This window comes from Octopus bimaculoides, chromosome 7, assembly GCF_001194135.2.
Source record: "Octopus bimaculoides isolate UCB-OBI-ISO-001 chromosome 7, ASM119413v2, whole genome shotgun sequence".
Taxonomy (NCBI): domain Eukaryota; kingdom Metazoa; phylum Mollusca; class Cephalopoda; order Octopoda; family Octopodidae; genus Octopus; species Octopus bimaculoides.
This window is the reverse complement of record NC_068987.1, coordinates 61,144,625-61,162,425: the sequence shown is the minus strand read 5'-3', so window position 1 is coordinate 61,162,425 and position 17,801 is coordinate 61,144,625. Positions and strand designations below refer to the sequence as shown.

At 36.7% G+C, this 17,801-nt stretch overlaps 1 protein-coding gene across 1 annotated transcript in view; it reads left to right on the top strand.

The window, feature by feature from the left end:
- The window catches only part of LOC106874656 (GTP:AMP phosphotransferase AK3, mitochondrial), a 25,107-nt gene extending 7,801 nt beyond the window's left edge, over positions 1 to 17,306 (top strand). The window contains exons 2-5 of the mRNA XM_014922453.2: positions 6,374 to 6,493; positions 9,200 to 9,372; positions 11,648 to 11,766; positions 12,449 to 17,306. Of these exons, the coding sequence (XP_014777939.1) occupies positions 6,374 to 6,493; positions 9,200 to 9,372; positions 11,648 to 11,766; positions 12,449 to 12,563 (527 nt within the window). The 3' untranslated portion in view covers positions 12,564 to 17,306. The remainder of the gene's footprint in view (positions 1 to 6,373; positions 6,494 to 9,199; positions 9,373 to 11,647; positions 11,767 to 12,448) is intronic.
- The last annotated feature ends 495 nt before the right edge of the window (positions 17,307 to 17,801 follow it).

Below are 17,801 nucleotides of genomic sequence, written 5' to 3'. Positions count from 1 at the left end.
AAAAGCTCTACAGTTGTATTTGTCCCCTCTGTGTGCAGCCCTGTGTGGCTAATAAAAGAAAGTTATCTATCTATCTATCTATCTATCTATCTATCTATCTGCCTGTCTGTGTGTCTGTTTATCTATCTATCTATCTATCTATCTGCCTGTCTGTTTATCTATCTATCTATCTATCTATCTTTTTTTTTTACATGATCCCTTTTGATCAGAATTTTTTCCTCCTTTTCCTCTATTATCCTCTTTTTTTTTCTTTCGGAAAATAAAGCTTTACATTGTATTTTGTCTCCTCTGTGTTCGGCCCTGTGTGGCTAATAAAGGAAGATGTCTAGCTGTCTGTCATGTAACGTAATATAATGTCTGTCTTGCATGTTGGCAGGGATTAGACAGTTTGACAGGGTCCAATACACTGAAGGACTGCATTGAGCTCCAGTATCTACTTTGGTATGGTTTCTATGGTTGGCTGCCCTTCCTAATGCCAACAACTTTATAAAGTGTACTGGTTGCCTTTCTTCATGGCAGTGACACTAGTGAATTTGTGGATTTGCCAAGTAACTTGCAAGATAAGCCCCACCCACCTCAGCTAAGTGGGTGCCATGGTGTAATAGAGACAGAAGTGAGTTTATGTCAGGTGTTGAGATCTGAAATATGATAGAGGGACAGGAGCAGGTGTTTCGACATACATAACAACCCTACATTCCATAAGAGTGGGTGAAAATAACTGGAAAAAGAAATAAAGATGGTAGTAACAAGGTAGATTTAATTGGAAAAAGATCTTTTAGTCAGTTTAATAATTGACCCCAATATTTTCCTTGTGCCTTTTATTTTTATGTGACTGAAGGTTGGAAAAGTGAAAAATAACAAAAATCCAGACTGGATTTAAAGAAGGAGTATTGAAGATCAAATTTAAATATGTTTGGCAAAAGAGACCGATAGAATAAGTACTAGGTATCCAAAGAATAAGTCCTGGGGTCGATTTGCTCGACTAAAGGCGGTGCTCCAGCATGGCCGCAGTCAAATGACTGAAACAAGTAAAAGAGTAAAAGAGTATATAATGCATTTGAACTAGCATTTTATATATATTTTAGGCTAACCACATTGACATTTTTTTTTTTTCAAATTCATGGTACCTTTAACTTGCTAATATTTTTTCTCAGCCTCGAAGTTTTAAGCAAAAGAAAATATGATTGTGTGACACTCATAAATTTTTTTCCTCAATGGGAATATGGATATATACACAATTGTGTTGATATACATAACTGACTAGAAAATCTGAAAATAGGTCACACTGTCACATGATAACCAATTTACTTTATAAGGTGTATGCATTTTTATTACTGTGTATATGTATGTATATATGCATGCACACACTCGTGCTTACACATTCTAAAATATCTTTCCTTTCCCTCAAACAATGAATGAGAACAATTTTCACCAAACACCTGCTCTTAAGTTACTTGATAAACAAGTGACACATACATTATGTTTGATTTCCGTTCATGGTTGGCTTATTAAGACGTTATAGAATAGGAAAAGTGAGGTGTCAGCTTGTAAATGAGTATATAATTTTGCAAATGTATGTTAGTACCATTAAATGATATGGATGTACAAATACAAGAACACACACATGAGTGTATTATGCATATATGTGTACAAACATTTGTGTGTGTTTGTGTGTGTGTGTGTGTGCATGTGTATGTGTGTGTGTGGTGTGTGTGTGTATGGTATGTGTGTGTGTGTGTGTGTGTGTACTGCAGGTATGGCTTATAGGCACAGACATGACTGTGTGGTTAAGAAACTCACTTTCCAATGATGTGATTTCAGGTTCACTCATGCTGTGTGGCACTTTGGGCAAATGTCTTCTATTAAAGCCTTCTGAGTGGATTTGGTAGATGGAAACTGAAAGAAGCCTTTCGTGTATCTACATCTATCTGTCTACTTCTGTGTGTGTTACTGTCTCCTTGTCTTGACCTCAAGTAATAGTTGTAAATGAGCATCACTGTTATACAAGCTGTGTCCCTCATTTCCAATCTTATATGCAAACATGTCTGGTCTTGAATAAACATTACTTTATTTGGAAAAAAAAGGTGCCGGCTGGTGACAGGAACAACATCCAGCCTTTAAAAATCTGCCTCAATGAATTCTGTCTGATGCATGCGATTATAGAAAAATGGACATTAAAACAAAGCTGTTGATGATAATGATTATGTATATGTGACATGGATGTCTTTTACGTGTCAACTGGCATGGGTGCCTTTTACATGCCACTGGTACTGGCCAGTGACACTTAAAATGCACCTATGTTAGTGACTCTTAAAAGATAACCAGTAAAGTAAAGTTCTTTCGGATCTTTTTTAAAATGGGGGCCACATTTTTCATTAATGTTTTACGTAGTGTTTTTGTTACCGAAAGACTTTCAAACTTCGTATACTTATCTATTTTGTGTTATAGAACAGAAAAATATTTTTGAATTCGAATTTATTTCATGTAAAAAATTGTCTTATTTCGATAATTTCAACCAATCACTGACAAGTATTCAGTTGTTTATATTTACTCCTTTGGCTGATTAAGCCATAGCTTCGTTTTATTTGCTTTTTTCATTTTAAATTTGCTTTTTTCATTTTCTTTTTTTTTCTTCGTTTTATTTGCTTTTTTCTTTTTAAATTTGCTGTTTTACCCTAACCCTAACCCTAACCCTAACCCTATCACCGATAGAATTGTTTCAGAATCGTTTGTTTATGTAGTCGGCACTTAATGTATATCGGCTGAATGGACGTCAGTGATTGGTTGAAATTACAGAAATACGACAACTTTAACATGGAATAACTTAGAGATTTCTTTTTTTTTTAAGAAGACTAAGAGAAAAAGATGTTTTATATGACACATTCTACCAGTGTTCCAAGTTTCAAAGTGTTTCGTTAATGAAAAATGTGGCCCCCGTTTTAAAAAAAGATCCGTTCTTTCTTGAGTCACAGACTCATAAGGCCACTTTCCTGGTTTCCATGGTGTATAAATTTCCCACCCAGATGGGACGCTGGTCCATCATAAGATTACCCATTTTTGCCAGCTGAGTGGACTGGAGCAACAGGAAATGAACTGTTTTGCTCAAGAACACAATGCATTGCCTGGTTCAGGAATCAAAACCACAATCTTATGATCATAAGTCCAACACCCTAACCACTAAGCCATGCACCTCCGATAAAAGACACCCAGTACACTCTGTAAAGTGGTTGGTATTAAGAAGGGCGTCCAGCTGTAGCAACCAAGCTAAAACAGACAACTGAAGCCTGGTGCAGCTCTCCAGCTTACCAGCTTCAGTCAAACTGTCTAACCCATGCCAGCATGGAAAACGGACATTAAATGATGATGAGGATGATGTGGGTATCTCTATTACTGGTTTCAGCCCCATACTGTGGCAATGTGTTTAAAGCTTTTGTTGATCTGTGGAGCTCTGGACTTATTTTAGCCTGCTACATATGGGCTACATTTGCTACATTTTAGCCTGCTACATATGCTACATATGGGAAGGCGGCGAGCTGGCAGAAACGTTAGCACACTGGGTGAAATGCCTAGCGGTATTTTGTCTGCCGCTACGTTCTGAGTTCAAATTCCACTGAGGTCAACTTTGTCTTTCATCCTTTTGGGGTCGATTAAATAAGTACCAGTTACGCACTGGAGTCGATGTAATCGACTTAATCCGTTTGTCTGTCCTTGTTTGTCCCCTCTATGTTTAGCCCCTTTGTGGGCAGTAAAGAAATAAGCCTGCTACATATGTTTCTTGATCACTAGTGACAAGACATTACATAAACAACAATATTGGCTTTTATGGTAGTGTAATCATAAGAATCGTTGTCAGGTCAGGGATCTTGTCACAGGCTGATGAGACCTGCTGCTGGCACCATGTGAACCAGTACTATCTCTTCCATGGTTAGGTTGTTGGCTATGAAACTAGCTTCCCCATTTGAGTAGCCTGCTGCTCTTGTAAGGATTGTGTCCGGACACTCAGGAGGACTAAAAACAAGATCTGTCAAAGGGTGGATGAGCTCCTTGTGGGCCAGCGACCATCCAGTTGGGGAATGCAATGGCAAACCACCCCAGTATCTTTTCCAAGAAAAACACACTATGAGGAAGTTAGAACAAAGTAACGCTATGGCTTCAACCAATGAGAGAACTAGCACTTAATCGGGAAGGCTTTTGTTGTAGTGTCAATAATGCATTGTAAAAGTATATAATACATGACCAATCATAAGAATAGGAATGGGTTAAGTCTACAGAAGTTGTGCTGAAATGAAGAATGTGTGTGTGTGTGTATGTGTTCATTTAATGTCTTTTTCCATACTGGCATGAGTTGAATGAAGACTATTTGAGGTAACATTTTATGGCCCGACATTAGTTTCAACCTGACCTGGTTTCTTCAGTGACCCATGCCTTAGTCTTTCTGAACAAAGCCAAAAAGTGCTCGTTCTTTTATAGCAATTAGTAAACAAATCATCTAACTGGTTTATGCAAAAGCTAGCTGGGTTAGAATTAAATTAATATATGTGTTTGAAACAGCTTTGGATTAAAGTACCAGTGTGTGTACACATTTATAATGTGTATATTTAATAGCATGATGGCACATAGCCTAGTGGTTAGATTGTTGCAATCATGATTGCAAGATTATGGTTTTACTTCCTGGATTGGGCAGTGCAATGTGTCCTTGAACAAGACACTTTATTTCACATTGCTCCAGTCCACTCAGCTTTACAATGAGTAACTTTGCAATGGGCTGGTACTCTGTTCAACAGGAATGTTAGGGTGGTCACATTTAAAAGCTACGGTAGTATCAAAAAGTTCCCAGACTAGTTATATCTAATAAAAAGTAACCTATTTACCTAAGTTTGAACATCTTCTTCGAAATAGTCACCTTGCACATCAATACGCCAGTCCCAGCATTCCTGCCACTTTTGGAATCTGGCCTGAAAGTCATTTCCTGTAAGTGAGTCGAGGACCTTCTGCAATTCACTCTGGATCTCAACAATGGTGCTAAAACAGTGACCTTTGAACTGCATTTTCACCTTGGGGAAGAGATGGAAGCCCACAGGTGCTACATCTGGTGAACAGGGCTGGGGTGTAGAAGTAGTACCATGTTGTTTTTGATGAGAAATTCATGACTGAGGAGAGCTTAGTGACAGAGTGTATTGTCACTGTGAAGAATCCAGTTCATTGGATTCCACAGATTAGGTTGCTTTTGCTGATTGCCCTCCCTCAAATGCTTCAGAATGTCACAGTAGAACTCCCAATTAATGGTTTGGCCCTGGGAAATGTATTCTCTATGCTCAATACTGCAAATGTCAAAAAATACGATGGGCATGGTCTTGATTGAGCTGTGGCTCTGTCATGCCTTGTTAAGTCATGGTGATGAAAACCTCTTTCATTGTGACAACTGCTGCTTCATCTAAGAGATGTACCCATAGACACAACTTGTCACCAGTGATGATCTTCAATATGAAGGATGGATCATCAGTAGCACACTGATGGAGATCTTGACAGACTTAGTGCAATGTTCTTTCTACTGAGTGGTCAGTAGGCAGGGGACAAACTCGGCAGAAACACACTGCATGTTCAATTCAGACGTTAGGATTACCTGCACAGACCCATTTAACAGATCAACGACATCAACAATGTCATTAATTGTCCTCCAATGATCCTCATGCACAAGCTGATGAATTTTCTCCACATTTCTGGGGGTGACGGTCATGGCAGGTCTTTGAAATTGCTCATTGTCTTCCAGGGATGTTCTTCCACTTTTGAAGTGCCTGTGTCACTTGAAACATTGTGTACGATCCATTGCCTCATTACCATAAGCTTGCCAAAGCATGCTCAATGTCTCTGTAGCAGACTTCCCAAGTTTAACGCAAAATTTCAGGTTGGCTCTTTGTTCCAACTTTCTGTCCATGACAAAATTGCAAACTACAGCATACATGTGATCACAGAAACTCAAATTTCACAATTTGTGAAGTAAACATAGCAATGTCACTTGGCACACTGCCTCATTAAGGTCACTGCTACCTCTCAGTGTGTATGAAACCTCTGTGTATGCTGCCATCTGTTGGTGCACTACAGAACTAACCTGGAATCTTTTTGATATCATCTGTATAACAATTCAGGGAAGTGCATTGTGACAAGCAATGTATGACAACACCCAATATTCTGGTTGATACAATGATACAGTAATATTTAATACCAGAAATTGCAGTAATGTTGATATTAATTATGATGGTGGTGGTGGCAGTGTTGGTGATGGTTATAATGATGTTGATAATGATGATGATGATGAAGAGGAGGATGAGGATTATTAAAATCTTACTAATGGCTCAGTTTCTTTATCCCTCAGATATTGGAGTCTCTGCAAAGAAATACATTGACAAAGGTCAGTTGGTACCTGATAACTTGGTGCTTCAGTTGATTCTTGAAACTGTACAACGCCATAAAGATGATACATGGCTCTTGGATGGTAAGTCTAGCTTTTGCATCTTTTATTCTGTTAAAGCACATTATTTAGTTAATGGTTAACCCTTTAGTGTTCAGATTACTCTGTTAAATGTAATACTTTTTCACTCAAATTGTTTTGAATTAATCATGCATTATGTTATAGCTTTGAGGTTTCAATGATGTGATTGTTTATTTTTAGAATGTCAATGTAGGTTAGGTGTGAGAGGCTAGATATTGCCAGTTTGAATATAAAACATGTAGAATATATTGGGGCGGATATGGCCGGTTTAAACACTAAAGGGTTAATTATAACCAGTACTGATTTTGTTATGATGTTTCATATCTGAGACACCAGATGTAAACAAACAATGAGATGGAAGATGAAAAATGCGTAATGGATGTATATGCCATATTTTGAGAGTTTTTGTTCCTTCATCAGCATCCATCCAACCTATTAATCATCTACAAACACTTTGTTTAAACAGCCACTAAATATAATGGTGTAACATTATTGGATATACCAATTTTACATTTTAACCATATTCCTGGAAGCTGGTAGGTAAATATTAAAGACCTGTAGGGACACAGTATTGTAATGCAGTGTAAAACTCGTGGATCTTATTTTCATCTGCAAAACGTTGAATTTCTGCAGCTTTGTTGTTCCACCAAGTGTTCTGAATCTGCCTAAGTCTGCTCTGGCATTCCGAGCGAAGATCTTTCCAATTCTGGAGGTGTGTGTTGGACCTGCTCGAGAGGTAGGCATCATGAGCCCGGTTTTTACTTCTGAGAAGAGGGAGGATCTCATCAGCAGGTTCATCAAATCAGTCAGGATTTCGATGTCTAGTGTGTCCTAGTTGTTCGGTTGCGACTGAGGAGATCAGGGAGATATGTTTGTCCCGTATATCATCTAGCTCTTCTTGGTTTACCGAGGTAGGATCGGGGAGTGGGAGAGTATCCAATTTGATGGCAAGCTGATCCTGAAAGAGGCCACAATTCTCAGGATCATACAATTTCGTGGTGTTCAGTCGTTTGATGCTGTCGACTTTCGGCTAGGGGGTCAAGTGTTGATTCTAAGCTTGGAGTGGATAAGGTTGTGGTCCGTCCAGCAATCTGCTCCACATATTGTGTGAGTATGGAGGACATCGCCCATGTCATGACGACAGACAACGATGTAGTCTAGGAGATGCCATGTGGGTGCATCCATGATGTCTTGTAAAGGGCCTAGAAAATGTGGCTCAGATAAAGCTCATCCTCACTTACTCAACTGAGTAACTGCTCCCAGTGAGTCATCCCCAAACATGCAGCTGAAACCAAGCATCAAAATTGAAAAAAGAAAAAGAAACCCTCGAATCTCATCCTTGCATGTTGGAATGTTTGCACCCTCCTTGATGATATTTCACATGATGTACTGGACACTCGATAACCCCCATGGTGCACTGCTTTTGTAGCCACCGAACTCAAGCGTTACAATGTTGACATTGCTGTACTCAGTGAGACTTGTTTCTCTGATGAGGATTCCCTCACTGAAGAAGCTGGCAGATACACCTGGAAAGGACATCCCTCTGGGATGCCCCATTCGCATGGGGTTGGTTTCGCAATCAAGAACAGCCTATTGCAGAAAATTCCTGGAGTACCCTCCTGTATCAGCGAGCGCCTGATAACAATCAAAATCCTACTTTCAAACAAATGTTTTCTGACAATTCTCAGCATTTATGGACCAACTCTCAACTCTGATGAAGAGATAAAAGATGCCTTCTATAATTCTCTGCATACTGCGTTTTGGAACATCTCCCGATCAGACAAGATCATACTCATAGGTGGCTTCAACTCCCATGTTGGGTGTGACAATACCACTTGGTAAGGGATCCTTGGTCCTCACGGCACAGGGAAAATGAACACTAATGGACAGAGACTTCTCACCTTCTGCTCCGAGTATGACCTCTGCATCACTAACACCCTCTTTCAACAGCGGGACATATATATATATATATATATATATATATATACACACACACAATATGCGCAAGAGCAACCTGAACACATTTGTAATGTTTGCAGTTGGGTCTATTTGTCCAAAGCTGGACTGGCTAGTTATATGAGATTTCATGATGGCAAATAACCAAAGGCTAATTATGCACAGATCTTTCCTCAGGTATTTTGTGTCAATTCTGTGATAAAGTATTTGGGTCTGCAGCAGGTGTGAAAGGTCATATGAGAATGCACATAGACCAGGTTAGCGTCAACAGTAAAGTCAAGTCATTTGTTTGTCACATATGAAACAAAACTTGTAAAAGGAAGGTGGTTCAAAGAACCACATGCATGCTTAAGGGTGCACTTTATAAAATTAAAGAGAGGTCTTTCTGTAAATAGGTGGCAATCACTATATATGTCTGTCTGTCTGTCTGTCTGTCTGTCTGTCTGTCTCTCTCTCTCTCTCTCTCTCTCTCTAATTTTGGATAAATTTTGATCAGCCACTTATTTTGTAGCAAGACTGTGAAGGAAAGTATCTTGTTTTAACCTTCATCCTTTAAATCTTAATAAAGTCTTGCAAATGTTTTGCATAGTACCATCACCAGTGCTTTTTATGTGGCACAAGCACCAGTGCTTTTTACATGGCACCAACACCAGTTCTTTTCATGTGGCACTAGCAGTTTTTACATGGCACCATTGTTTGTAGTTTTTATTAATGTGATTCTCACTCTGTAAAAATTTTCTTTTTTGCCAACAGGTTTTCCAAGAACTCTAAATCAAGCAGTCACTCTAGACAAAATACAACCGATTAATTTTGTAATCAACCTCAATGTTCCTTTTGATATCATCATAGAACGAATTAAGGGAAGGTGGATTCATATGCCAAGTGGTCGAGTTTACCATACTGAGTTTAATCCACCCAAAGTGAAAGTAAGTTGTTTGAATCTTTATAAATATATTAGAAAGAGCTTTTATATATTGGATCCATCATCATCGTCGCTATCATTGTCATTGTTTTACATCAACTGTTCCATGCCTGCATGGATCAGATGAGTTTATGCGGTAGCGATAGAGTTTTCTATGGCCTGATGCTATGGTATTATCCAAATAATTCCAAAAACAAGGTGATCAAAAATCAAAAAAAGCAACACGGATTTTAAAGGTTATTGCAGTACGCATGTTTCATGCTACTCCATTTATTTAAGTAATCCGAGCATTACATTGAATGCAAAATGCAGAGCAATCTTCAGCTGCACAAAGATATAGAAAATTTACTGAAAATTTCATTTCAGCAGAATGGACATATTTACTGTTGTGACAAACATTTCAAAATCTAAGTGGGGAAAGAAGAATCCATAAAAACCATCTTGACATAGCCAAGGCTAGCAGGCTAGTAATTAATTCAAGGTAGAATTCAAACTGTCTCTGATTTTATTTGTTTCTTATTTAGTGATTTAAAGTGTAAGGGGGCAATCAACCTTCCACTTATAAGGAAAGGGAAGGTGTAAGCATTATACATGGATATGGTTGTAAAGATTCCTCTGGTCGTAGTGGCAACACAATTTTAGGTTGAGGTTTTTTTTACTACTATCATAATGTAAGGGAAATTTAACATCATGCATCTAGGTCAACAGGGCTTTTTCTTTCGTCTGAATAACGTATCAGTATTGTTTTACCTATACTAAGTATGGAAAACTTATAGATATCAATATTAGCTTAATGACCTAGATGCTTAATGTGTGTCAAGTTATGTGTGCATTTTGTTGCGTGCTATGCACGTGTGTTTGAGCATGTATGTGTATGTGGTTGTGTGTATGTGTGTATGTTTATGTGTGTGTGTATATATAGGTACATGTGTCTGTATGTGCATGGGATTATGTGGGTTAAGTATCTGTGCATTCCTGTGCGTGTGTGTGCATTTGTATACGTGTATGTGTGTACGCACATATATGCGTGGGTTTATGTGGCTGTGTGTGTGTATGTATGTGTGTGCACGTGTATGCACGTGTGTGCATGTGTCTGTGTATGTGTGTGGTAGGTAATTGTGCATTCATGTGTGTGCATGGGTGGGGTGTTTTTTCGTGTTTGTGGATATGTATGTATGTGTGCATGTATATACAAATAAAAATTATAATAAATTATAAAAAATAAGGTTGAAAGGGGATAAAGGAGAAGTTAATACAATATAAAATGTGCAATTAAAAACAAAAAATGAAAAATGAAATAAGGTTGCTATGTTGCAGGAGCTGTAGAGGCAGTCAATAGGAGGAGGGCATTGTGTTTAGTCTGAAGGGGATAGTAGTTCATAGATTAAAGATACACCGCTGTTCTAGGCAGAGTCACGAGTGTGTGGATCCGTGATGCAGAGCGAGGCCAAAGACGGAGATGATAGAGGGGGAGTGGTTGGCCAGGCGGAAGTGATGGGCGATGGGAGTGTTTGAACGTAACCGAACATCCCTTAGGTGTTCGGTGAACTGGTCGGCCAGTCAGCGGCCCATCTGACTTACATATAGTTTACCACAGAGGTTGCATCTAATACAGTATATGAGGCTAGAAGAGGTGCAAGAGAAGGAATTAGTTATGCGAAGAGTGTGCTGGTTGGAACCAGTGAGAGAAGTAGTGTTGGTGATGAAGGGGCAGGTGTGGCATCGGGACAGCCTATGCTACCTCTGGGAAAGGTATTCAGTGGACACTGATGAACAAACTGGAGGACTTGGACTATGCAGATGATCTCGTGCTACTGTCACATCGCCTGCAAGACATTCAAGATAAGGTAGACCACTTGAGAGAAACTTCACGGTGAGTGGGCTTGAGGATCAGCCAGGAAAAGACAAAAGTGCTGCATATCAACAACAAGCAGGAAGAGCCAATCAGAATCGAGGGGGCACCAGTGGAGGACGTTAGTGAGTTTATCTATCTTGGAAGCAAGATCAGCAAATCAGGTGGATCAGACGAGGACATCACTGCAAGAAGCAAGAAGGCTTGGCAAGCCTTCGCTATTCTTCAGCCGATATGGAAGTCCACTGCCATTGAGAAGATCAAAATGAAGGCATAGAGCTGTAATTGTTGCCTGCTCATTAAACTTTAGGTAAAATAAAATGTCATTGGTACCCATCTATTCTCTGTCCTCTGCCCTGTGCAAGATTATTTCTTTATTCCTTTTATCCATGAATTAAAATTTGAAGATATCTTGTCTCCTTTTTAGGGAATTGATGATGTCACTCAGGAACCTCTCGTCCAAAGAGAAGATGATAAACCAGAAACTGTAAGGCATCGTCTAAATGTCTATAAGGAGTTAACTCAACCAGTTTTGGATTTTTACAGGTAATGATGAAGAAATTATTATTATAACGGATTGTGTAGAGTTGGTGAGGCCCTTGATCCTTTTGGTGTCAACCTGCCTGAGATTGGTCCTGCTTCTGTGATGGAATCTTTCTGTTTAACCCTTTTGTTACCATATTTCTTTTGAGATGCTCTGTGTTTCTTTCAATTAATTTTAACCCTTAGAACTCAAAATGCTGGTGCACCAGCCTATGCCAAGGCCATATATTCCCGAAATTTCTGTCTACTGGCACTCTACATCTTCATTTTAATATACGTTATAACAATAACCACTTGAGTCACTTAGCAATCAATCAGCAAGCGTGTTATTTCAGGTTTTCGGCATACATGTTCTATTGTGGATTCCTTATTTCAAACTTGAATTTTGCCGAGGATGTCTACAAAACATGTCAGTGCTGAAGTAGCACTAGCTCAACATGGTTGGGTATAAGCTTCTAGCATAGCCATGCCTTCAGATGTATCTTTGTATTGAATTACAGCATGAAGAAGCCTTCCAGGCCAACTCAGTAATACAGGCTTCATTAGGATATTCCATAGTTGTCTATAGTAACAACTTAGCTTTCTACTTTTCTTTGTTCATGCTTCTCTTTTATAAAATAGAACTGGTGCCTGATTTCAATGCTTGAAATTACATATTTGTTTCTTATCTTTTCTGTCTTTATAGAAAGAATCAATTACTGGAAGAATTCACTGGTAACTCAACACCAGAAATCTGGCCCAAAGTTCGACAATTTATATCAACTAAAATCGAGCCAGTCCAGAAAACTGAATATAAGTAATTGTTTATGGAAATAAGACTTCTTTTGAAGGAAAAACGTTATTGATGAATGAAAATTTTTATTCTGTAGAAAGCTTTTTATTCTATAGAAAATTTAAACACTCGTCCAAATTCCATTTCAGTGCCACTATATTTTGTATACATTTTATTCTATTTTTGTTTTTTTTTATAATTTTTTTCTGAAGTATATATTAAGGGTCCAAACAGATTTGCTAACCATTTTTGTAGATTTGCTAACCACATATTATACATTGTTATAGTTTTTATGGAACAACGTGATTCTTTGAGAAATATATATATACAAAATTATATATATATATATATGTAATTTTTGTAAGTCATCTTGCCAGACATTCAAAATTTTGTAAACATTTTTTTCTGTTTTGTTTATGAAATCTAAGTAAAACAAATGTGTATTTTTAGAGATCAGATGAAGTGTATTTTTAGAGATCAGATTTTATTTAGCTTACACCGGTAAATGGTTCCAAGTCATGTGACTAAACTCAAAAAATGACATATCACAAGTAAAAACTTTATCTTATATTTGTTTTAACAAATAGTTTGTACATATTTTCACATGTATCTTATTTGATCTGTTACTTCAGTATTGGGTTTTAGGTTTTTATGCTTTCAGATATATTCACTGGTTCTGACATATTGTCTGATCAATCGACTGAAGTTGAGCTTCCTTTTTTTTTTCTATTAATTTCTTTAAAAAAAAATGATGTAAACTCAAAAAAGATACAACTCGAAATGATGTAAGTTGAGGCATGCCTGTATATTATTTTTACAGAGAGATTATTCTGATTTTATATCAGTAATACCAAACCATTACCATATTGGTCTTCTTATTGTCTATTCCTTGTCATTACATTCACTTATCTTACTAATACTTTTGAGAAAGGCATGAGCGTCATGCAATCTCATTTCAACTATAAATATAGATAGCTTTGTGTGTATAAAAGATTGTTGTTATTGCTATTATTGTAGTATGCAATAGAACAAAAGTTAAAGTTCTTGGAAAGACAAAAATTGGTTTTGATGTTTTGATTGACATAATCTTACCTTATTAACAACCCTGGGAAAAGCATGACGTCACAGTATATCATTTACCTCATTTCTTAAGATATAATTATCTTTGTTCTCATTCAACCTTATTGTTATTGCTGTGGCAAATGTTGTTATAAGAGGTACAATCTCACTGAGCCAAGACTGTAGTGTGATTTTAGTTTCTGGTTGAAGCCATTCTATTTTACTTCTACCATTAGTGCCCTTAGGAAAGGCATGCACCTCACAACTTCTTATTGTCTGCTTTTTTAAAATGTGGGACGCATGTGCTTTGTGGAAAAACTACCTCTAATATTCCATTGAATGTTATCTCTCTAATGAAGTAATTAAAGTTACAGTCAACTGGGCTTCAGAAGAGTTTAAAAAAAATTTTTAAATTTTTTATATAGTACCAAATTTTGAAGTGAAGAAAATGCTTATTGTAAGAATTCTAGTAAGGGATTGGTACACATGTTGTCAATTTTGGTATGATTGAAGTTAGTTTTGATTTATACATAATTCAATCTCAGACAGTATAGATGGCCAAAAATAAACCCTGAAATGTATCAGGTAATCATTATGACTTTGTTAGGCCAGCAACAAGTTATTGAGTTTATGAAGATTGTTTAAATCTACATAATTGTAAGAAAGCATGAAAATGTATGTTTTGTAGAAGAAAATTACAGAAGCTATAAAACAGTAAAGTAAATCCCTTAGACATTACTGTTGCAAGTCCTAGGATTCATGGGGTTAGTTATCTGGTTTCTATAGTGTATAAGTGACTGAGATTACAGCATTTTCACTGAATGGGATGCTAGTCCATTGCAGAGTTGGTCATTAACAAATGAATGAACTGGAGCAATGTGAGATGATGTTTTTCTCAAGAACACAATGCACCATTGGTCTGGGAACCAAAACCATAATCTTATAATCATGAGTGCAACACCCTAACTACTAGTCCACATACCTTCTGCTATAAAACTTGACAACTATAGTAAGACTAAACTCAAATGTATGCAGTTAATGAATGAGGCAAGTAGAGGAAAACTAGAAATTCCTATTGAGCTGTGGTCTGTGACACTACTGTATGTAATTCATAGAGATTTATAATTCTGTTTTTTTTTTTTTTTATCACTGCTTCGAGAAAGATCTGAATGTCTGTTATACAATCTTTTTTTACATTCCTGTATAAGATCTGATTTGTTTTTCCTATGACAGGGATTATTATTATTCAAAGATCTTAAGGCAGCAAACTGGCGGAATCATTTGTGCAGTGGACAAAATGCTTAGTGACATTTCTTTTGGCATTATGTTCTGAGTTCAAATTCCACTGAGGAGAGGGCAGTTTTGTTTTTGATCCTTTCATGGGTCAATAAGATAAGTTGATCACTGGGGTTGATGTAAGTGACTTACCTCCTCTCTCTAAATTTGCTGGCCTTGTGCCAAAATTTTAAATTATATTAACAGTGTTGAGCTGATATAACCGTTAGCATGCTGGACAAAATGCTGCTAAGTATTTTGTTCGTCTTCACATTCTGAGTTCAAATTCTACCAAGTTGACTTTGCCTTTCATACTTTCAGGATCAATATAACAAATACCTGAGCACTGGGGTCAATGTAATCGACTAGCCCCTTTCCCCAAAATTTCAGGCCTTGTGTAGAAAGAATTATTATTATAGACTTAGCACCTTCTGAGATATCCCAAGTAGACAATTCCTATTTCGTTATGTAAGTATATTAAATTTTTTCTCGTGGAATTGTTTTAATGCAAACAAAAGCTTTGTGTAACGCCTGATTCAAGCTTTCACTGAGACTCTCCGCAAAGTTGTATAAGAAGTATGGCAATGGGTCTAGTTTAGGAATAAAATGTTCTATTCCTTATGTCTTCCTAGCTAAGGCTAACGATAGGCTGATGATAAATACCTTTTAATATAGTCATATTTCCTTAAATTGTTTTACTAAGGTAGAAACTTAGGAGCCTAATCTATTATCTTATATAGATTTTCCATCCATTTTGGGTGACTTCCTTGATTTTATACGTTTGCATATTATTTATGTAATTTTTTTATATTTGTTGAATGCGTTTTCAATCATTAACCACTCAATCATGAAGCCAAGGATTAAGGAAAACTAAGTTATGTCCCTTAACTAATATATATATGAATATATGGAAGTTGATTTATGAAGTATGAATATTGCTTGTTCTTGGGCTACAAAGCCAAGAGATAAACTACATGTATACACACACACACATACATACATACATACATACATAATATATGCATATATATATATATATATATATATATATATATATATATATATATATCATGGACTCTCCCATCGTTGGACGATGTAGGAGGGTTCAACAAGAAATTGCCAAACAACCACACAGATGATTTATTTATAATGATCAAATGTTTGTGTACATATAAGCTCATTCCCTCCATCAAATCGACATTACCTGTACAGGTGCACCGTGTGCCACATGTCAGATGACGAAATGATTGCAAAGCAACGTGAAATGTAGTGCTTTGCTCCAGAACACAATGCAACGCCTGGTCTGGGAATTGAACCCATGATCTTGCGATCATGAGTGCAACACCCTAACTACTAAGCCATGTACGTTCACACACACACACACACACACACACACACACACACATACACACACACACATATATATACATATCCTTCTATTTATAAACGCTAATGATAGGGTAGCTGCTGAAGGATCTATTCTCACTGGCTGCTGCTGCTGAGGTAGTTTTTCATCTCTGATATTTATTCTGTTTTTTACACAGCATGTTCATAAGAGATGTTATTTTAGAACTAATATCAGTTATATTTTTATATTGTTGAGCAGTATATTACTGATTATGGCATATAACCAATGGCAATATTTGATTGATTATATATACAGTGTATATATATATATTATCTTGTATTGTTTCAGCCAATTGACTGTGGCCATGGTGGGACACCTCTTTGAAAGGTTTTAGTTGAACAAATTGATCCAGAACTTATTTCTTTTAAAGCCTAGTACTGATTCTATTGGTCGTTTTTGCCAAACCGCTAAGTTATGGGGACAAACACACACACACACACACACACGCATGCATATGAACGACAGGCTTTTTTCAGTTTCTGTCTACTAAATCCACTCACAGAGCTTTTGTTGGTCTGAGGCTATAGCAGAAGACACTTGCCCAAAGTATCACACTGTTGAATTGAACTCAAAACCATTTGTTTGGGAATCAAGCTTCTTACCACACACATACACACACACATAGTACATGACAGAAGATTATAGTGTGAAATGATTTAATTCATAACATCTTTACATGCGTTTCAGTGATAATTACATAATCATTACATCATATTCAATGTTACGTGTGACCACTTCTTCAGAACGTTATGTGCAACCACTTCAGAAACAGTATAAGAAGTGAGGAAGCATGTATGTTTAATAGTTGTTTGAAATAGAGACATTGTAGATTAGTAACAAGTATGTAATTTGGTCTCAGCTTAATGGACTACATAATTAACTTCCAACCATATAGATCAGAGTGTAATATAAAAGTTAAATGTAGAATAAATAGTATAATAGTACTGAATCATACAGACACATACATATAATACACACTCACATACACGTGTGTGTGTGTGTGTGTGTGTATATATATATATATATATATATATAAATAATAAGAAAGGAGTTACGACGCAAAAACATATATATTAAATGAACATATTTATCTTCAATATATATTTCTGTATAAAGAAAAAAATCATTAAGAGACTTAATAAATCAAAATGCCTTTACACATCTTCAGGAAAAAATAAATATAACACAAGAAAAAACACTTGGGTTAAAAATACAATCCGTTCATGGCGAAAATCTCACAAATTTGTATATATATATATATAACACCCACATTTTTTATATGTGTGTGTTTGTGTGTATTTTTATGTAGATTTGGTGGATCAAATAGAAGATACAGAATGCATTTGATAAAAATATATATGTTGTTAGATGCTTGTAAAGTTTCATAGAGCAAGGGCCAAGAGTTGTTTTCTGCATGGGCTTCGTGAAACAGTTTCATAAGTGACATGCATAAAACTCTGTGCTTTAGTGCTTGAATCATTTTGTAACTTTCTTACAATCAAAATAAAGAAGCATACACCCCCC